Source organism: Triturus cristatus, chromosome 2_2 (assembly GCF_964204655.1).
Source record: "Triturus cristatus chromosome 2_2, aTriCri1.1, whole genome shotgun sequence".
In the NCBI taxonomy this organism is placed as follows: domain Eukaryota; kingdom Metazoa; phylum Chordata; class Amphibia; order Caudata; family Salamandridae; genus Triturus; species Triturus cristatus.
Window position 1 is genome coordinate 536,608,495 of NC_140582.1, and position 22,572 is coordinate 536,631,066.

The 22,572-nt window shown below is 42.4% G+C and overlaps 1 protein-coding gene across 1 annotated transcript in view; it reads left to right on the forward strand.

The window, feature by feature from the left end:
* The window catches only part of ERCC8 (ERCC excision repair 8, CSA ubiquitin ligase complex subunit), an 83,601-nt gene extending 61,417 nt beyond the window's left edge, over positions 1-22,184 (forward strand). Inside the window, exon 2 of the mRNA XM_085641671.1 lies at positions 17,860-22,184. Coding sequence (XP_085497797.1) covers positions 18,234-19,433 — 1,200 coding nt within the window. The 5' untranslated portion in view covers positions 17,860-18,233 and the 3' untranslated portion in view covers positions 19,434-22,184. The remainder of the gene's footprint in view (positions 1-17,859) is intronic.
* The last annotated feature ends 388 nt before the right edge of the window (positions 22,185-22,572 follow it).

Below are 22,572 nucleotides of genomic sequence, written 5' to 3' on the forward strand. Positions count from 1 at the left end.
GGTCACCCTGGTAGTCAGTGAGTGGAATGGGCCTAGGTTAACGGTCTGAGTTTGGTGGGACAGAAAGTTGGACAACCATTTCAGTGCATTTCCTGTGATGCCTATGTCTCCCAAGCTTCTAAGTAGAGTCTGGTGGGAGATAGTATTGAATGCCGCGGAAAGGTCAAGCAGCACTAAAAGCACCGCTTGACCATTATCCAGCAACAGTCAGATGTTGTCCGTGACTGCCACCAGTGCGGATTCTGTGCTATATCTGGGATGGAATCCCGATTGGGAGGGGTCCAGGCAGTTAGTGGATTCAGCGAAGCCTGAAAGGTGTTTATTAATGTGTTTTTCCAAAACATATGTGTGAAGGGGAAGAAGAGAAATGGGGCGATAGTTAGTTACGTCTTCCGTAGAGATTTTAGGATTCTGTTTAATTGGAAGGATCTACGCAGCTTTCCAATCCAGGAGGAGGGTGCCTTCCTTCATGGAGCTGTTTAAAATGGAGCAAATGGGGCCGGCTAGTTGTTTGGACAGAGTGGCGGCTACTTTCGCAGGAATGAGGTCCAGTGGGGACCCTGATTTAGCGCAACTTATTAGGACTTCAGTCTCCTCTGTCGTGAAGTTCTCTAACATGTGAGAGATAGGCAAGGCTGGTGGGAGATCAAACTCTGGATCAGTCTGAGGATCTTTCGTAGAGGTAATTTTATTATAAATCATGTCAATTTTCTGGGTTAGATGGCTAGCCACAATTGGATGGCTCCTAGATTCAAGCCCTAAAAACCAAAGCTACTGGCCCCATGGGAGGAGGGGAGGGGAAACCCCTGTTTGTCAGAACTGCCTCAAGGAAAGTTTCCTGCGTGGATCCTAGGCGACTGCTCCCGTTACCCTCCCCTCCTCCCATGGGGCCAGTAGCTTTGGTTTTTAGGGCTTGAATCTAGGAGCCATCCAATTGTGGAGTGTGACAGTGATCACGCCCACACAGTGGTACACTCTTGCCACTTTTGGTAAGAACGGAGCCCCCATTTACATATTTAGGTCCTGATGAATGCCCTGTACCCTCCTGGGCCAAGACGGCAGAAACATGTCGACCTCTAAACACAACGGTTAGGGGACACTAATTCCCCCACATACCGTCACCTGCTTTTAAACATCATATAGTTACCTTTCACATTAAAAAACACAATGAGGATAACTATAATGATTTTTAATCTCACTCACTCATACCCGGGCCCCCACTTAGTTTAGAAGTGCATCCCTGTCGTCAGGTGTATGCCCGCCCTCTATCAAACCAAGGTTTTAGAGGGCGAGGACTGGTCAATGATGAAGCATGACACCAGGTGGTGTGTGAGACCAGTCCGTTACTTTTTGTGAGATGTCCCCACTCACAATATAACTCAAACCTTATAGTGGTTATCACTTTAGGAGCAGCTCTTTTGTGGTTAAACAGCCATCTGGGAGTGCCATTGCGATAACTGGGTTGGAGTGTGGCTTAGTCCAGGTTTCTGTCAAGAACCCTATATGAGGTGTTGGTGGAGGACAGCAGGTCCCATATATGAACTGCATGTTTTGGCCAGAAAGGAGTTCCAACCTTTGCTACTATCTGACCTAGGAGGGTGCATACTGTCCATGGGAAAGTGATCAAATCTAATGCCCTGCTCTGTGGCTATATTGGCTCTCTGAGGTTGAGCTTGTATGCTTTGGAACTTACAGTTGTTGCATGAAAACGGTCCCATTACTTCCGTGGGTGTGGAGCATGCCATATTTACTGTTCCTCTGTTTGTGTAGCCGTTATTGATCATAACCAGCTCTCGACTAGTGTAGGTGTGAGAAGTCCTCACCGTATTAGTCAGATTTTAGGCAAAACCGGCAGGGGTTCCTGCTCCTGGTGACGTCCAGGCGCGGACGGGCGCAGACGGGCTGGCCTTAGGCGCGTCCGCTGTGCGTCTGTCCAGGCATGTGATTTTATACAGAGGTAAGCTAGACTGCTAACCTCCTGTCTGGATATGGTGGGAAGTGGTCGAGCCTCACTTTCGGTATGTGGCGCCTCCCCTCCAAACAAACGGAACAATCCATGCTGGACTGGGGAGGACGCCGATTCAAAGTGCAAGAGGTGAGCTAATTCGAAATAAATGTGGAGGTTTTTAAAATAGTTTTTGCAAATACGACGAGATTAAAAGCAGTTAGACAGCAGAACAAATGATGTGAGAGCCCTTTCCTAGGCGCTCTCCTAGTGCAGGTAATCAGCTAAGCTCTGTGCAATTTTAAAACAAGATAGGAATAATAAAGGAGCCCTTTCCCAGGCACTCCACAGTTATGTGCACTGTTACTGAGCAAATCACCTTAGCAGCCTTGAGTATGTAAAACTTAAGTGTGGCATTATATTAATTCGGGCAAACATCACAATATAACACAACTTCAGATTACAGAATTTCTTTAGATGTAAATGTAAAGCAACAATGCTATTCTTTTTTTTGTACTCTGTTTATTAAACTTTGGCAGTCATACGGCAGATGTTAAATACAACCACAGTTATGACAAGTAATCCAGATAAGATTTACCTTACAGTTTACAATTCAAACCATCAGTGACCCATTACATTTCTTTGCCATTTTCCTCTATATTGTTCCCTTCCCAGCGGGTTCTGCCTATCTGACTGGAGGGCGAGACACATATACTGCCTCTATGGGCATTCTGTTTGCCCCACAAAGAATGCCATTCTTAGTGGTCCAGTAATACTAAAGCATAATTAGGGAGACACTAAACTAGACTACACTAAACTAGTAATAAACATAAATAGGCTGTAGCATAGGAAGTTACAGGAAACTTCACATGCTACCTGTTGAGGAAGGCTAGTCCTACGAATAGACATTTATGCCTCACTGGAAGAGACGTCAGTCATGCTGGGACACAAATTTAGATTGTTTCTAACAGCATGTCTCCTATTTTTGACAGTCCTCCTTTAGTGAAGCAGCCCTCAGTGAAACAATGCAAAATGGCTACAGTAGTTTATCCTTACTGGATGGATTAGTCCTTCCTTTGTATAGAATGTCTGGGACAGCACCACTTTCTGTTGTGTGTGTGAAAGGCTGCAGTGGGCTGAGGGAAGGGAACCCGACAACTATAGTCCACACTGCATGCACCCGGCTGGAAAAAAAACACATATCATTTGCTACATGAAGCTCATTTCACTCCCAGCACAGGGTGGGTGCAGCCCCACCACAGTAAGAGAAAACTATAAATGTTCTATCCATAAAGAGAATATAAAGGGTGCTTCTCCAGCTGAGGCCCAGTGAGAGCAGCAGCCTTAACGGAAAAGCGGTAACCTTGTCAATATTGTGGCAAAGCAAGATCTGTCTCAATAATGTAACAACTGTTTACAGTACTTGCTCCCTAAACTTTGCCAGTCCAATACTTAACTGAAGCTCATCAGGCAAGTCTTGAGGTCTTGAGAGATCTTCTCAAATATTAAGGTATTCCCTTTCTACTCAGATTACAAAACAAAAGAGATTCAGCTATGGGCTTCTTGCTTCTGGAACAAGGCTGATTTGCTAATCTCTTTGTCTGGAGCGGTACAGTGAGCAAAACAACGGATTGGAATGGTACCCAGAGTAATTACCATTGACTGAAATGTATTCAAGCATTTCACCCGTCATCTTTTTGTAGGTCTGGCGTTAGGCAAGACCATTTGATTTTACTAAGATTGTATGTAAAATATACTTAACTATAGAGGCTTTCACCGAGCCCTCTTCGTCCATTGGTCTGTTAGTGTGTCATCCACATTTTTCTTCTGCCCTCTACAGTATACACCACAGGAAGTGGGTAATCCCACTTCACCCCTTGGCTAACTTCTCTGTAGTTGATGGCATTCTTCCATTTCACAAGGAGCGCATCCACATACAAAGCTTTTCCTTTAATTGATATCGTAATGTGTGCTTTTGAGACCAAAAATCTTTTTGTTTTTTTGTTGTTATATTTTTCAGATTGATTAGAGCCTGGCACTGTCCATAGCAATAAAGTTTTGCAATACCTCATGACAGAACACATATTGAAGAAGCCAAAAGGCCAATGTCAGACCTATTGACTTTGCTAATGCTTGTTTTTCCTTGAATAGACGCAGTGGCATGCACAGCATTTTCTATGGAGCAAGCTGAACCTAACAAAGTAATGATTTATGAGCTCTTCAATAAAACTTAACTTGTTAAAAATGAGAAGAAACGCACGTGTTTACGTCGAATGAATGAATGAATGTGTGTTTTATAGAGCGCATAGTAACCCGGAAGCATCCCAGCGCTAATAGGGCATTGTAAAACTTTAAATATCTGCAAATAATTGAGTGTGTTCAACAGGTATATCCAACATCTCCTTTCTAGAGGTGCATTGTCATAATATCCATTTACTGTGTCACTTTGTTTCCTAGGTTTTGTAATATTCATTTAGAGGCTTTTTGAAAGAGGAAGAATTTCATTTCTAGGATTTCATTTTTTGTTCATGCTTTTTGAAAGGGAAGGGAGCTGTTTGCTGAGAGATGTCATTTTAAGTATTGCACTTTTTTTTATTTTAGCTGACGGAAGTATTTTGATTCTATTTTGTTCATCTTGAAAGACCTCTTTTATGTTCCTAAATTATATAGCTCCACGCATGAACATGCACTGAAAGGATTTTGTGCGTCTGCAATTTCTGACTTCCTGGCTGATGAATGTTTTTAATGGTTTCCAGTTATTTTTATATTCTTCTGTATATACTTGAATATTCTGCAACTATCTGTTTCAGCAATAGATATGTCTTTCTGGCTAGAACTCTACCAGTGCGGAAAATAGGGGGAACCCAGTTGGATCCCGGATCTGGTAGCAGTTATGCAGCTAGTTATGGATCTGGGATCCAAGCCAGCCCAAGTGAAATAAGCTGATAGATTTGTTCCCAATGTAAGTAACCGACACCGGGACACATTCAGCTGCGCCCGCATGTTGTCTGCTTCCGTTCAGAGCAGCATCTTGCAGGGAGTGAGGGGGTTTATTATTTCCCCTTCCAGCTGGGCCCAACGCATAGGTATCACTTAAAGGGCCTTTGGTTGGAGTCTTATCCTAGCTAGGAACTATCTGGAGCCTAACATCTAGAGACTAATACACCGCTTGTTATCACTTCACAAAAATACATGTTTTTCCAGAGGGCCTGTATCTCTGTAGATACATTTGAAGACTATTATCTGTGAGTTTCTCTGTTTGGTAGAGAAGATTGAAGCTTCAACTAACGTGATCTTACGCTGATAACTTCTCAAGCTGAGTATAAACGTGTGTACCAGGCTCCCTACACGGGGCTCTCCTTGCCAAATCCCAGGGAGATTTTTCTCCAATTTTTCTGTGATCACGGCTGTTTTTAATAAATACATTGTGCATACTCAAGCAGAGTACTGACGTTTCTTCGACACTAGTGCGAACTGCATAATGAGTTAGTTAATTTATTTTCTAATATAAATAAATATGGCAGCATAAAGAATGTTTTTTGGGTCCTTCCCTACTTGTGCAGTTGGAAGGAGCACAGACAAGAACACGTTTATGCTGCAATCATAGTCTGCTGTGTAGGAAGGTAATTGATTCTAACCAGGGCCGGCTGTAGGGCAGTGTGACTGGTGCAGCTGCACCTGAGGCCAAGCCGTTTAGAAAAAATGTATGGGTTTAAAAGCACCTGCTGCAGATTTCCTTGTGTTTCCAGCAGTTTTAGGCAACAATAAAAATGCGCTTCTGGAGAGAGTTCGAGATTTGTGTAGTGGCATTTTTGACTCCTCATAAAGTAGAACAGGGGATTAATGTGCCTGCTGCCAAGAAAATGTGCCATGCAGATCACAGCACTGTATTTAATTTGGATCGTTCAGTAGGATACTACTTTTGTTACAAAAAGAGCAGCCTGCAAACTGCATGGTATAGGTTATGTTTTTTTTCTCCCCAGTCTTTCTTCATCCTAATGTTGCTAAAAAGGGTTTATTTGGATAGAAATATATTCTGCTTAGTAAAGCCAACCCAACCACTGAGGTACGTTTTAAATCCTGAGTTTGTGCTTCTCCAGACCAAGCGATCTTAAAATATACTCCCTACCAGTATGGATGGCGTGTGATTTCCCCACCTTGCAATCCCTATTGTCTTACGTAGCATTTCCTATAGACTAATTTACACCTGTATGATTAATTATCTCTGTATAATGTGTGTGATGTAAAGTGCTTGGACACCCTATACTGGTATGAGTAGTGCTATAAAACAGATGAAATGCATGTGAGAGAAAGGCTATGGGGAGATGAGAGGCACTGATGAAGGCTGGTAGTGAGGGGATTCATGGAGAAGGAGGCAATTGGGAGTACACCAAAAAAGAAAGTCCTATCAGGGCAACCAGCGCTAAAGTTGGCACTGGTTCTAACGCTGGTTTGTCTAGCAGCAAAGTTATAGGGCTGCCACTTTCTGTGTTCACAATTTAACACCCTAGTTCTGTATCATGGCTCTGTGGATCAAGCCTGGTCTTTCATGATTGTATTTTTTCACATCACCTGAGCCATCATTGAGTCTGTGAAACATCCGTAGTTTCACACTTCCTCATATAGGCTGTTTTTCACTGCAAGAGCTGCTGAGCTGAGCCTCTTATGCCTGACTAGGCAACCTGTGGAACACTAGCATGTTATAGTCTTAAATTCCAACACAAGGAGTTGCAACTGTTTAGGAAGGTCAGAACCAATGTATAAGGGGGATTGAATGTGTTGGAAAGAGCATACAACTCATGGACTCTAACCTGCAAGCAACCAGTAGATTGTATGAAAGGTTATTAGTTTTGTATTTAAGGCCTGGGTCCTGATATGCCTTGCTATAGCCATAGCCAACCAATCACAATCTAAATACACTTTCAAGATCTCTGCAAACCTACATTCTGTCTCAGACAAAAGTCTTACACTCAATCTACACTCACATTTGAGACTCAGTGGCTCCAATGCCAAAAAGCAAGTATACTAGCTGTGATGAAACATAATGTCCCCTCACAAACTGGCTATAAAGCAGGAGCAGAAATAATGGCTGATTTTGCATGTTCTTGTGCCAGCTGTTGCTCAGTTTGTTTTGCTGTACTCGCCACAAAATCCAACTCTTTCCAATGGAATTTCCTCATAGGTTCCATGAGATTCAAATAGTCCAGCAAAAGACAACAATTTGTCCTTTGAATAAGGTGCGAGTGCTTCTTTGATGGCCTCCACCAAACGTTCCAATGTCCAAGGTAGGCACCTCTGATTGGAGCACATACCTTGAGATCAGTCCGAACTTCCCCTAGAATAGTAACATGATTTTCATTATTTGTGGTGAAGACAATATTACTTGACTCTTAAAAGAAACGGAGCATAACTCTTTGGAAAACGGGCACCGCAGGCATCTTTTGAAAGCAAAGCAAACCGAGATGTATAATGAAAGATGTTAACAAGCATGACTCCAGTACCATTTCTGTCTGATGATGATCCAAAAACCGGTTGTACCTTCCAATAATTGAACAATTTTGCTAATATTTTTGTAGGCGGTGACGGTTTAGGTTCCTTTGGTTATGCCGTAAACCGTCCCCTCCAGCATGCATTGCAAGTCTTTCCTCGCGTTAATAGGTACCTCCTTTGTTTTACTGCTTTACCATCCTTTTTGAGGCCAATTTTATCCTTGTAATGTCCTCAGCTTCTGAGAAGGTATATTGTATAAAACTTTGTACAAGACGAGACTGATAATACTGTTGAGAAATATATACAATGTAAATCGAAGGACAGGGATTCAAAAGAATTTTGAGAAGTCTCCGATTCTTCAATAGAAGACTACATACTCCCTTTGTGAGCATATATATCTTAAAATGTGCAAACCTTGCTTTGAAAGTCACATCTCATTTGCTTAAAACTTTGTCGGACAATTAAGAATGAGAGAGTTAGGTGAGACTGAGTCTGCCTTAATCCGCAGACCACAACCAGGCACTTCAGTTGAAAGCAAAAATAGGCCTGAGTTAGCCACTTTCTTCTGTCTGCACAATAATCCTCTGTCACTACCATGACCATTTCTTTAATTTTGCCACACTCCCATACTCATTTATTAGTGCATATCTCCTCCTGACACTGCCCTTGGTATCCTTACTCGCTTTAGCAAAATCCCCTTTGCATCCGCAAACTGTACACTCTGGCAATTATAAACATTCACTATGTGAAAAACACTTACACACTTGCAACATGTTTATTTGCTAACATTTGCCGATCTTAGTTTGAGGCTTAGTGAGGAGGATTATACCAGGATTATGCTTTAGCAACAGTAGACTTTTAAAAAGCCTTTGGCACTTTTAGGCTGGGTTTAACTGTTTGAGGTGCACAAGATCTCCACTATCTTTTGCTTTGCCCATGGAACCGCTGTAAGCAGTCTTCCGAAAAGATATGTACAATGGAGGAATAAGAATACGAAATTCTGTGCACAGGGAGCCGTCTGGGCTCAAGGTTAACCTAACAAAGTCAACTTTACTATCCCTTGGAACTTGGCCGAAGTGAATAAAGGTACTTTTTTAGATCTAGGGCTGGAATGGTAATTAGATGGCTTAAATTATTTGTGAATAAGGATTGCCTCCTGCGATTTATCTGGTAAAGCTTTACACAAGAAAGGTGTCAAAAGCGGTAAGGAAGTCAGTCCCATTTGTGGTCCCTCCTCCCACTATCTACGATAGGGAGAATAAAAGTGGTTAAAATGATTATCTTATTGCACTATCTGTATGTTTTCAAGGCATCTTCTGCAGGCTCCCTAGAAAAATATTTAAGGAGTGTTACAGTTGGCTCATCTCTCCGATATGGGCACGATCGAGAGACGTGGGGTACGACTGAATACATTGAAATTGCCCCACAAGAAAGGCTTGGGTCTCCCAGAATACAATGATATTTGACAGTCCAGATGCAACACATAGTCCGCTGGCTGTAGGAAACACCCGGCCAGGAGAAGACTCTTCTATCTGAATGCCAAGTCGTAAAATTGACTCCGGGGTTCTAAAGTTTCCTAGCTGAACACATGGCTAGAATTTGAAAGTGGACCTTGGATAGGACTCTAAAAAATACTCCATCTCGTGCTAGTGCACCTCTATAGGGTCTTCCGAAAAGTAGTAGTTCTAAGAGCAGAGGCCAAGGGAGCATGGTGGGTTAGAGAGGGATGAATTATGGTGGTGGATTTATATGATCAGAAGTGATTTCTTATATTTTAGGAGACTCAAAAGAAGTTTGGGGTCTCTGCAGGTCAGTTTCTCATGTATTCCATCTTAGCTAGTGCGATTAGGGCTGGTTGGAATACTTTTCTAGTCTAGTTTCTTGAATCAGTTATTCTTTCAGAATTTACCAGATTGAAAGAGGGTGGATGATATTTTTCCCCAGTTTGCACAGCCCTTTGGGGACTGCAACAAAGGACCTTCCTGTAAAGATCCAATAAAATAATGACTTAACATATTCTCAAACTGATTCAAAATGGAATAGAGGGTTTACCTGTACTACAGATTGTACGAGTAATGCCCAGTTTAAACTCATGCAATGAAAACATTTATATAGAGTGTATTATACATCTACACTAATCCATATAACATACCCATGTAGACTAAAATGTGTTTTCAGTGTAGGATTCCGCAAGCCGACTTAATGCATCTTTTTCGGGGGCGAAGCGAGGGGGCAGTGGTGGGCACCACATGTAGGCTGGGGGAGATAAAGTACAATGTACACTACGGCATTGTATCTTGGGTGTAGGGGATTGGGGTGTAGCAGAGGAACACAGATTGGCCTTGGTAAGCCCGGATGATAAGTTATTGGAAGATTTTAGGGAATGGTCTAGCCTCTGGCAGGAGTAGTCCACAGACCCTGTAGTACAATCCCTCCCTAATGATAGTTCAGAGACATAACTGACTTACCAATCGCGACTAATATGTACTGCAGCATTGTGGGATTCTACATATAATATGTTGTATGTTCGCTGCTTGTGAACACAATGCACAGTAGTGTGCTTCTTTTTGCTAAAACATTGTTGAAGCATTCCATCTTTCTTACTATCCTGTTTAAGGTGATTTCCGACAGCTTTTCTCACTTCTCCCATCTTACTTTCATTATTTTATTCATTCATAGATTTCACCCAGGTAACTTTTCTTTAGCGATTGCCACAGTTACCGCCTCATCGAAGTCGGTATCACTTTTTATCCAAAGACATGCTGAATTTTCTTACTATTGGTATAGACCATTAACTATTTCCTTAATATTTCATCTAAACTCACCTTGGACCTAAGCACGAAATCTATACATAATTAAAACTATGATTAGGCATGGGGATTAAAATATCTTTCCTGCCTTGCCATAGCTAGTCATCTTCTCCCACTATAGGAATAGCGGCCAGCAGCATTGTAAGAAAAATGCTCGTTACGCCAATGACAGACAGCGCAAAAAGATGCATTTTCTTCATTCCATTGGATTATTTTCTGTATCGATGGCAATCGCATATGTTAGACACTCTTCCTTCCATCTCTCCTAAGGTATAGAGGCTCAGCTTTACATTATAAACACTCTTTTGTGGCTTGTCAAATAGTTTTAATATCCTGGAGAAATGTGCACACCAAATGAACACTGTACGTCATATAAGATATCGAAAGACAAACAGCACATGTGAATGGAGAATTACAACACAAAATAAACTGCACAATTCATGTGCATATCTAAAAACACCACAGCCTGGTTATCTCTAAGAATGGCTGAAAGCCTGCTCATTTACCTATAGATTTCCGTCGTTGAAGGAATAACCTAATTAACAAATTGAGGTAATAAGATAAACCATCTTTATAAAATAAACAACTAGTACTTTGCGTGCATATTGCAGTATGCCTAAACAAAAACTGGTCCAGGGAGAGATGTGTCCCACTTCTAGATATGTATTCATAGTGCACCCTGAAATGCATCAGTAGTGGAAGATAGAATGTTTTGAGATCCTTCCTACGGTGTCACAAAGTGGACCACAAAGATGCATGCAGTAACATACATCAATAAGAATTACTTAGGGTTCCTTTACTTTATTTCACCCATTGCTGAAGTGCCCAGAGCCATAGGACAGCAAGGAAAAAAATTCAAACACCAAAGCCCTTGTCCGTTTTGCACAGATATATCACTTTAAAACTGACAAAGATAATAAAGCACGCATTGCAATACAGGTCGGTGGGCAAATAAGATTGGTGCCTTACCAGTCTTCATCAATTACAGTTTTAGCTCTGAATTAGGGCCACACCACTCCACCCAGACTCATCCTTTCAGCCAATGAAGATCAGGGATGCCCCACCAAACAGAAACCTCCCGGGCACCTGAGAAAGAATGTCTGTGGCCACAAACCCACAGTACTGATGAGAGGTGGCTAATCTTTTAAATTTACAAAGGCTTTAAGAATGCTCACTGGTGAACAATTATTTGTGAGCCCTTCTCGAGACAGATGAACTCTGCTCACACATGGTGAGGGGTGAAGGCTACCTCAGAGAACATCACCAATTTTCTTTTACAATGTTCCTACGATATTAGGTGTGCACACACATCACTTAAGGTACTTACCCAGAAGATACAGGTTACAGCATCTGGCAGGGCGCCTCCCCTCGAAGCAAATGCCTATCATGGGATGTCCAATTGTAAGGTTCTAGTCACAGAAAACGTGTGTGTGTCTGTCTGTCTGTCTGTGTGTCTCCGTGTCCAAAGTACCCAACGTACAAGGAGCACTCGAAGGGCAACATGCTCATGAAGAACCTTCATGAAGAACCTTCATGGTATACAATCCGCTGGCACAACGATGACTTTAAGCAGTTCAATTTGCCATAGATGCCTGACGCGTTTCGAAGTGTCCCCACTTTTCTTCAGAGGCTTTGGCAATTGAAGGCGCATAGGACACCGCCCTCATCATTTAAATGCTCCAATGCATGCCCTGGATGGAACGCTCTGCCGCGACTAGCAGAGCATTATGGGCCTTGTAGTGTCCTTTGTCTCCAGATTGAGCGTGCAATGTTGCTGCTGTAACATTCATAGCCCCCAGATGGGCCTCGGTGTGCGGGGGGATATGCTAAATCCGTTGCTGCCCCACGAATACGGCCTGCTCGAAAACAGACCGCGTGGCCCCGGGATGTGGCATGGCAAGGGAGCGAGTTATAGTTACCTTAGGGCACGAGTTAGAGTATCTTGAGGTAAGTAGAAGTATAATTGATGAATTTCAGTGGTTGTGTGTAAAATCTGAACCTAACTAGAACGTCCCTGTAACCTTTGGTTTTGTTAGTAAATTTCCAAGATTTTTTAAATTCTATTTCCTAACTATAACGTCCCTGTAACCTATGTTTTTTCCAGTTTCCCCCCCCATAAAGTAATATTTAATTACCATACATTAATCCAACCGCCACCGCGCACGGCCTTCAGTCTTTTGCAGCGGGGGGGGTTGATCGGAGGCCCTGCAGCCAACCCTCCATATGCAGCCAACCCTATACTTTAAGTAACTTAGTAGATCAGAGCACCTGCTACTGCAATCTGGAGTTTACAGATTTAAACATAGATGAGTTATTTTTTCCTTCGGTGATAAAGTGAGTGACATTGACTTGGTTTTAGCGCATAGAGACCATTCTGATTGAAATATGTGCTATGCAAATGTGTATTACCTCCAAAAATTGGAGCTGGGCTTGTTGGACTTTGAGAAGACACCGTTCAGTATTAAGTTCTCTGTGTAAAGGTGTCTGTTTGCACACACACCTCCTATTTAACAGATACAATGTGCAGTGGACTGCACACATGTCTCATGTGCTTAGGTGTGCTTGCTGTCGGCATTACATCCATTGTGCAGTATTACTACTGGGTACATATTTCATACGAAGAGTGTGTGCATGTACTCGCTTATAAGATAGCTGACATTGTGTGCAATTGATATGTCTATGTCTGTGTGCCTGTCGTTGTGTGTGACTTTTCAGGTGTGCAGGTGATTGTACAAACATCGCATATGTAGGGCACGAACATTGACGTTAGTGGGTGTCCTCTAAAGTCAATAATGTGCCTGATTGTATCCTCATCTCGTATACAGTGCATAGGTCACAGTGTCTCCTGAGTTAATGTCTCATGTGATGCACAAATTGGCACATTAGTTCTCTCTCTCTCTCTCTCTCTCTCTCTCTCTCTGTCTCTCTCTCTCTGTCTCTCTCTCTCACACTCTCTCTCTCTCACACACTCTCTCTCTCTCTCTCTCTCTCTCTGTATCTCTTCCTCAGTCTCCATTTTTACATCTAGCTCTCACCCTCACTCTTTCCTTGTAACTCAATCTGATGGTCTTTTCCACTCTATCTACATCTTATTCTCTACTCCTCTCTTTCTCCTCTTCTCTCTCTAACTATATCTATGTCTGTTGCTACTTGTGCTGGTGTAGCAGTGCTCTTGGCCTTTTATACTGCCGGTGACAGCAGCAGCATCCCACCTCGGACAAGAAGCCATAGAGTTCCTGCCAGCGTACCACAGCCTGCAGCCCTTGGGGGTGCCCCCCAGCTTGACCCAGAGGCTGTCAGTGTCGACACTAACATAAGCCTTTGTGGGACTCCATCTACTAGGACAGGATTGTCTCCTGCCAATCACAAACTATAATCAGGGAGGCCAGAGGCAGTGAATCACAAAAGTGAGCAGGTTTCATCCACAGTGACATGCTCAACATTATCACCTTACTAGGTTTGAGAGTGCATGTCTGGGTCACTTAATCACAGCTGACATTGATTCCGCTGGACACACTTGAAGGCGCAGACACGGTGGTGGGCAAGACGTGCTCCATCAGGCACCGTGTGTGCATAAAGATTACCCTGTCAGGAGCCCTCCAGCTGCCTGCTTCACCCCTGCTGGCTGCAGAAGCTCTCTGCCCATCTACCTTGGTCATTGGGTGTGTAGCCTTCGTCTTGAGGAAAATTAGCAGTCCAACAGCTAGGCTCTAACAGACATGATGCAGCTCAGTTTAAATGTGCATGATCATCTTCTACATGTGGGAGAATGTGGTAAATTACCTTAAAATGCTTACTTAAACCCCAGATGTGTGATACCTGGCAAGGCTGCCAGGGTACAAAGAAAAGCAAGCGTGTGAGATAGCTTATTTTTTGCTCAATTTTGCTACAGATTTGGGGAATCTTCGTGAAATTGTGGCAACCTTGTAAAATAAGGTGTAGGGTGTCAGGGTAGTTCTACCCTGCCCCCTTCTTTTTTTTCTCTTTTTTTCTTGGGACTCGGACGACTCTTATCAGTCAATTACTGTAAGGCATCAGATTTGATGCTGTTGACATCATCTCAATCTAGTTTGTTGTAGTCCTGTTGATCTACATCTAGGCTTCCGTTCAACATCCAAGTCATCATTCTGGGTTCACTTTCAGTGGACATGCACAGTCTTCCTTTTACTTAGCTTACTGCAGTTATACAAGAGAGACCCAAATGTGCACTAGTGATAAAGTCAGAAAGGCAAATGTTAATTTCACAAATAAAATGGTCGCACTGTATACCACCCACCTCTACTCTATTCCCCTTTACTTATTAATATTTTCCCGCATTAGCATTAGTAAAATAGCTCGTTTTCGTTTAAGCTAAGCAGATGCCATGCAAGACTCCATTTTAGTACTTTCTGCTCATGCGCAAGAATTTCCCTCCAAGCGGTAGCTCGTCATACTGCGTAGATGCAGTTGACGCATGCGCAGTAAAGACCGTTCAAAGCGGTTTTAGTCCTTCGTTCATGTTATCCACGTTAGTAAACACATAAGCAAGCTTCACTAACCCGCGTATTCATGTGCTGCGCATTAGTTTAAGACACAACAATTTTAATAACTTGTTAGTGAGTTAAAGGAGCGGATTGCTTACGAGCAAGTCTCTTTTCTACGAGTTCTTGCTCCATCACCTTCTTCATAACGGATTCTGCATACTTTGTCCTATATGAAATAATCTTTGAGTGACCTAAGTAAGAGTGTTCCGCAATAGTCCTGACGAACTGCTAGTCGTGCTCTAATCTTTCCGACTTGTTGATTGAGTTCAGAGCCTGAAATTCAAGAGCAGCCTAGTGGTGTTAGATTTCTCATAAAAATCTTGTGAATGCAAATGCTTTTATCCTTTATGTAAGCTTTAGTCAAAAATAATGCTTAAAGTAGATCAGTGATATTGAGCATCAGAGGGATTTTTTTTTGCCGGAGTTTCCTCAGTAGCCAAGGCTGTTTTTGTGTTTTTTTATATGACGATCAGCGTGCATGGCATGCTGATGTCATTTCAGAGAAAAAGAAAGTGAAATTAACCGATCGTCTCATTTGACTTTCGCTGCATCAGTGCTTGGGTGGCTCTTTCAGCCCTCGCCCCCAGCCACACAAGTGAAGTAGCATTCTTATTGAACAAGTGGGAGAATGCTGGGTAGTAGGAATTCTGTGGATTCCTGCCGATTCCAGAAGTTTAAGTCACAGAAATGCAAAGACAATGTGCAATTTTAGGCAAAATTTGAGGTTTGCAGGGCATTGTGCATAAGAAGACTTTGTGGGATCCACGCGAAGCATACCACCCTGGACTCCCCTGGGTGTCTAGTTTTCAGAAATGTCTGGGTTTTGTAGGTTTCCCTTCATGGCCCTCAATCCCCGGCCAAAAAAACACTGCTTCCCCGGTTGCCAAATCAGATTATTTTTGTGACAGAAAATGTTGATGTCTACAAATTGGGTATCATTTTTATCAGAAGACTTGGGGGAATGCTGGGTGGAAGAACGTTTGTGGCTCCGCGCAGATTCCCGAACCTTCCATCACAGAAAGGAATGGAAAACGTGTTTAGTCAAAGTTTGAGGTTTGCACTGGATTCTGCTAAAACAACCTGGTGAGAGTCACACAAGTCACCCCATCTTGGATTACCCTAGTTATTCAGTTTTAAAAAATGTACAGGTTTGCTGAGTTTCCCTAGGTGCCAACTGAGCTACAGCCCACTTTGCAAAAAACGGGTCACTTTTGAGTGGAACATTGTGATGTATCTATGTAGCATTTTCGGCCTTTTTCCTGTCGCGGGAGATAGGCCTACTCACACAAGTGAGGTTCAATTTGTATCAGAATACTTAGGGAAATGCTGGGTGGTATTAAGTTTTTGGTGCCCAGTAGATTCCAGAACTTTCCAGAAATGTGAGCAAAATGTGTTTTTATAGTCAAAGTTTGGGGTTTGCAAGGGATTCTGGGTAAAACAACTTTGTAAGAGCCATGCAAGTTATCCCATCCTGGATTTCACTGGGTGTCTAGTTAAAAAAATGTACAGGTTTGCTAGTTTTCCCTTGGTGCCGGCTGGGCTAGGGCCCAAAATCCACAGCTGCCCATTTTTCAGTGGAAACGTGGTGTATCCATGTTTAGTTTTGGGCAGTCACCTGCCGCAGGCACTAGGCGCCTACTTGCACAAGTGAGGTAGCATTTTTATCAGAAGACATGTGGGAGCATAAAATAGTAGCATATTTATTATTACCAATTGGATTTTGCTGCATTTGTGCCTTCCAAAGGTAAGACAGTGTGTAAGAAAAAAAGCATTTTGAAAAATACCCTCTAAATCATATGCTTGTATGGGTACCCACAAATTCAGCGCAGTACAAATAACTGCTGCTCTTAAACTTTGCATCTCGTGCCAATTTTAGAAATACATAGGTTAGTTTGATAGCTCTTTTTAACTCTACAAGTTTCACCATATAAATTGGTGTAACTCAGTACAGTATGAAAAATCATTGAACGGTTCAGCTCACTTGTTGGCTCTGGGTACCTCATGTTCTTGGAGAACCTACAAACCCTATATATCACCACAACCAAAAGGATCTAACAAACCTAATAGTACATTGTTTTTGTACATCGGCCATCATGACCAAAAGTTACAGATGAAAACATTGTCACAAATGGCTGTTTTTTTCCTACTTGTTTTCAATATTTCTCATTTCAACAGTTGGTTTCTTTGGGAAAACCTTGAGGGATCTACACATATGACCCCTTGCTAAATTGCTACTTTTGGCTACTTTTCAGAAATATATAGCTTTCCTGTATCGCCCGTGTATTTCACACTGGTTTGCACCACAAACGGGAAGTAGGTTGAAAGCACAAACAAATTGGAACAATGGGCACTTCTTTGAAAAATGCTAAAAATGTGTTGAAAAAAATTAGGTTTTTCGGTTCAGCTCTGTATGTTTCTGAAAGCTGGGAAGATGGTGACTTTAGCACATCAAAACATGTGTTGATGCCATTTTTATGAAAAAAAGAAACTTTTATGCAAAGCACTTTTTTTCCTATTTGTCCCACAAAACTCAACATTTAGCTATATTTTGGCTATTTTCATTGTCCCCTCCAAGGGATTCTACAAATCTTGGATACCTTTAAAATGCCCAGGATGTTGGAAAAAAAGGACAAAAATTTGGCATTGTACCCAATGTTGTGGAGGCCTAAGAGTGAACCACCCCAAATAGCCAAAAAGAGCTCAGCACTGATGATGATGGGCGATGGGCTAGTTTCTGTTTACCATGTTAACCTGGAAGATTAAAGACCGAATTTCACCTCTTCATCGCTACCTCTGTGAACTGGACGGTGCTAAAGTATGGGCATCATGGCAGCATATGATATCATTATACAACAGAAATGAAATATGAAATTCTGCTAAAATGGATAAAGATGCATTTGGTTATTATAAAGGTTCCCAGTTGTGCTCTTTATTTGTTTGGCTCACAGCAACCCTTTTTTCTCATTGTAATGCAAGTATTTTGTCTTTATCCTCAGTGTAAAGGTCGCAAATGCATTTATGCCAATGGTATCCTTGAGTAAGGATGTTGAAGGATGGCCTTTTCTTTAACACTTTCTCTTTTTCCCCTTAGGATGTAGAAGAGCAGCGGTAAAGAAAGAATCACAACACAAGATTCGGCATCAAAAGTGGTTTTGTGCGTTATTCCTTCGATGGTACCCCAGAATATCCTCACTTAATGGATTTGGTTCTTAAACACAAAAAGCTTCCTTTAGATCTGCTATCTTGGTATTGAACATTTATACATGTGTGTTATGTTCGTGCAAGTCATTGCTTAATGCACTGGAAATGTTTTGGTACCAAAATGTGGTTAGGGAAAGAAAGGACTGATTAGTTTCATCACCATCGGTAGTTTGGGATTTGAGGTATTTAATCCAGTGAAGTCGCTGAGAACATTTGACTGAAATGTCCTTGCCCTACTGAGTGCTTCAATATCAGTTTTTAAGGATGTTGAGCTCCATTTCTGCTCGCCGTTACGGCATTGATGATCCTCTGCGTCTTAGGCGAGCTGAAACAACAAGGCGAGTGCTGAGCTTGGAGCTAAACAAAGATCGCGATGTGGAGCGGATCCACGGAAGTGGTGTGAACACACTAGATATTGAACCTGTTGAGCAAAGGTACATGTTGTCCGGGGGATCAGATGGGGTCATCGTACTCTACGACTTGGCAAATTTTAGTAGAAAGCCCTACTACACTTGCAAATCAGTGTGCACCGTGGGCAGGAGTCACCCTGATGTACACAAATTCAGCGTGGAAACAGTTCAGTGGTATCCCCATGACACTGGTATCTTCACATCAAGTTCCTTCGATAAAACACTGAAAGTATGGGACACAAACACATTGCAGCCTGCAGACGTGTTTCATTTTGATGGAACAGTGTATTGCCATCACATGTCTCCAATAGCGACAAAGCACTGCTTGATAGCTGTTGGCAGCAAGAACCCCAAAGTGCAGCTGTGCGATTTAAAGTCTGGCTCATGTTCTCACATTCTGCAGGGTCACAGAAGCGAAGTGCTTTCTGTGTGTTGGTCCCCACGCTATGAATATGTCTTGGCAACGGCAAGTGCGGACAGCAGAGTCAAACTGTGGGACGTACGCAAAGCATCTGGGTGCCTGATTACTCTTGATCAACACAATGGCGAAAAGTCGAAAGCTTCAACAGAGGCAGCGAATACGGCCCACAATGGAAGGGTGAACGGGTTGTGCTTTACGAGTGATGGGCTTCACCTTCTGACCACAGGCACCGATGACCGGATGAGGCTCTGGAACAGCGCTTCCGGGGAGAACACTCTAGTGAATTATGGTAAAGTTTGCAATGAAAGTATGAAAGGGCTTAAATTCACTGTCTCCTCAGGCTGCAGCCCAGAGTTTGTGTTTGTGCCATACAGCTGCACCATTGCGGTGTACACCCTCTACTCAGGGGAGCTCGTCACTATGTTGAGGGGACATTATAGCAATGTGGACTGCTGTGTCTTTCAGTCTAATTTCCAGGAGCTTTACAGCGGAAGCAAAGACTGCAATGTTCTCGCTTGGGTGCCAGCACTGCGAGAGCCTGTACCTGATGAGGATCCAGAGAAGTCTGGGCCACATGCGCGCATGCACCCTGCTTTTGAAGATGCTTGGAGCAGTAGTGATGAAGAAGGGTAAATTATAACTAAGCAATCATTGACAATTCTTGAACCAACTGCCTTTGAGAGCCAGGAGTGACCTGGGGCATTGCTACATGATCAATTACTGCGAACTTTGCTGGTATCATTAAGGCAAAAGAGCGCCTTCTTGGTCATCCCAGAGCATACAAACTGCAGCTAAAAACTAATGTGTGGGCGAACACCAAAAATATATTTTGAGGGGAAAAGAACCCATCCTGTGAATGTGCCTGAAAAGCACGGTTTTCTATTTGAGACTGTGTTTTGTAATACAATTCAGAAAAATGATTCACTTGGAGTATTTTATATATTCTCTTTAAAATATTTTGAAGCTTCAAACTCAGTTACTTTTCAATAAACGCCTCCTGAATTAAAGTTTGCATTTAACATGTGCGTATAAACAGCCTACACTTATAAAAAAAAAAAAAAAAACAGACCGGTATTGAGGTAAGTTTATTTATGGCAATGACAAAGATTGGCAGTCATCCGTTATAGAAAAAGAAGAAACTGTACCTAATGTTTTACTTTCCAGCCAACTCTGCTCTTCGTTTGCTCTGTGAATTGGGATCATCAGGAGATTAATGCTACCGGGAAAGGTAAAATGAGAACAAAGCGCTTCTCTGATAAACACAAGATGTGATTTCATCCTGGAATCGAAAATAAACCAAAACATGACATGGCTCAGCCTCCTATCTCAGCTGTGGGCTTTAGGGACGGATGAAATTACAGAACTGTAGGCTAATCACAGTGATAGCAAAAAGAAGCACATGAAAAGTAGGTTAATATAAATATATTGCTCAAAAAAGTGTTTTTAAAGTGTATATCTGTTGGAGAAAGCTTGATACATTAGGTGGAGGCAACCTTACAGGATGGTTGGTCGGTTCTTTCCCCATCAAGTATTCTAAAAGCGTAATGATGCACATTTACATCTTAATTGTTGCATTGATTTGTCCTTTACAGATCTATTTTGGAAATGTCATTGCGCCACAAGAGCCGGAAAGTTGTTAGATTGAGATATTATATAGGCGCCTCCATAGGAGCCATGATTTTACCTTACAAGACTGGTTCAAATTGCTTGCTCTATAGCTCTCCCTACACTGTTCTGCTTCTTACCCATAGATGGCCCATGAGGAGCTCCTAAATCAGCTCCACCGAAAGCGGTCGTTGTAAGCTCCAGCATTCTTCACCAAACCTTAGGAGACCATATAGAGCCGGGTGGTAGCACACTTGTTGGCTATATAGCTGCTGGCTGGCCAGTTCCCTGGCAGCTGCAAGCATCACTAAGTCAAGCCTGGCAAGGAGGAGAAGGTAAGCTCTCACTTAGGCTGTAGATTGGAAGATTGAGAGGTCTTTTTTCTGTTCTAAATAATCACACTGCCACCTTGCTGTCATCCTCTCTACCCCAACCCGCTTAGTTATGTATCTGGGATAAAAGCACATTACTCCAGTTCTCATCTCAATGTTTACCCCACTACTTATCCCATCTCACATTATAGAGTAATACACGAACACACTTTCTCTTTGTTAAAAACATGTTCAAGATTCAGATTACAAGAACAAATCATTAGCATCTTGTTTGTGTTATAGACCACATGTGTAAGCGATTGACAGCCATAGAAAACTGCCATGCAGTCCAAACCTAAATATCGAATCATACAGTCTTATGTATCTAATTTAAGGGTGATAGAAAATGGGTGGCAAGAGCGTCCTTTATAGGATGGAGATAAGGGGGCGTGAAGGAAGCACAAAAGGACATACTGACAGTGTCAGGTGGTGGTCGTGCTAAAGAAACTCAACTGGTTGAGTCCTAACAAGTCGTTCTGGAGGGAGAGGTGCCTATGTTTCTGTGCAGTGGGTTATCCTACACAGTGAGGAAATCAACATGACCTAGGGCACTAAAAAAACTGCTTAAAGGAGAAACTACAAGGACGCAGAGCTAGAAGTACCAACCAGGACAGAGGAGGTATCAAAACAAGTTCTATCCTTCAGCATCTAAATTACGTGAGAAGTAGGAGTCTTCCCCCCCCCCCCCTCCCCAATCGTGAGCAGAACAACCTATATAACTACAGAGTGAGCAATATGGGAACGATTCGGTTCAGGGGTCCAATGATTAAGCCTCCTCTGCCGCGGCTAACACTTTTCTAAAAGAGCAGGGTTGCTCATAGAAAATGTGCGTGTGAAGAAGGGGTCGTCACAGTCCGAGAGTGGTACCGTGTGAAACCCCCCCCCCCCCTTTTCTTGCTTTTTTCTAGCAAAAAAGGGTAGGACACCTCGGTCAAAGTGCAAGTGGAATGGTGCTATTTAGGCAAATGAGGACAACAAAAAAACCTATGTAACTACAGAGCAGATCTATAATTAGGTCTATTCAGGAAGGGTTCCCAAAGGTACTAAAAAATAAGTACTGATTCTGTACCATGTGAGGTCATCCTCATGCCTTCCTACAGCTGGTTTTAGTGAGTCGGAGGAATATGCCTACTCCAGTAGGTGACATTACCTTCTGTTGTGACATCAGTTTTAAATCAGGATGTCAGTTTGCACTGCCTAGCCAGAACTTTCAGACGGTGTTATGTGGCAATATTCTGGATTCTTTAACCCAAAAAACCTAACACATTGGCTCAAGGCCATTCTCTTATTACACTCTGCTCCTGCAATGTATTTGAAACTAAACTTGAGCTGCATCCAGAGTTTTCACTTTAATCAATGATGTGTTGTCGTATTCACTCTTTTGGAAAATAAAAAAACAACACTATTATATTGATTTGCCAGACCTAATGCCTATGTTTATTTTATGTGCATAAGTGCCCTTGAGCAGTAACTGCGAATTACGCTTGGTTAGTAATACACTTGTGGTATGACAGTAACTCACCAAACATTATTCTAATCGCATGTGTCCATCAAGTTCCAGCCCAGGTCCCGCTCTGTGAAGCAGCCATCTTGTATAGAAATTCCAAGGTATTTGCGTGCACACTTGTCTTTAAGTAACAAACTATCAGTTTTTACGCATTGCCAGCAGCACAGAAACAACATGTACCTCCTCATTTTCTCTCTGTGCACCTGCCTTACATATATGATGTAGCAGCCGCTATGTTCAGACATTTCTAAATGAACTCTCTCAGTATCTAAGATGAAAAGATGCACCT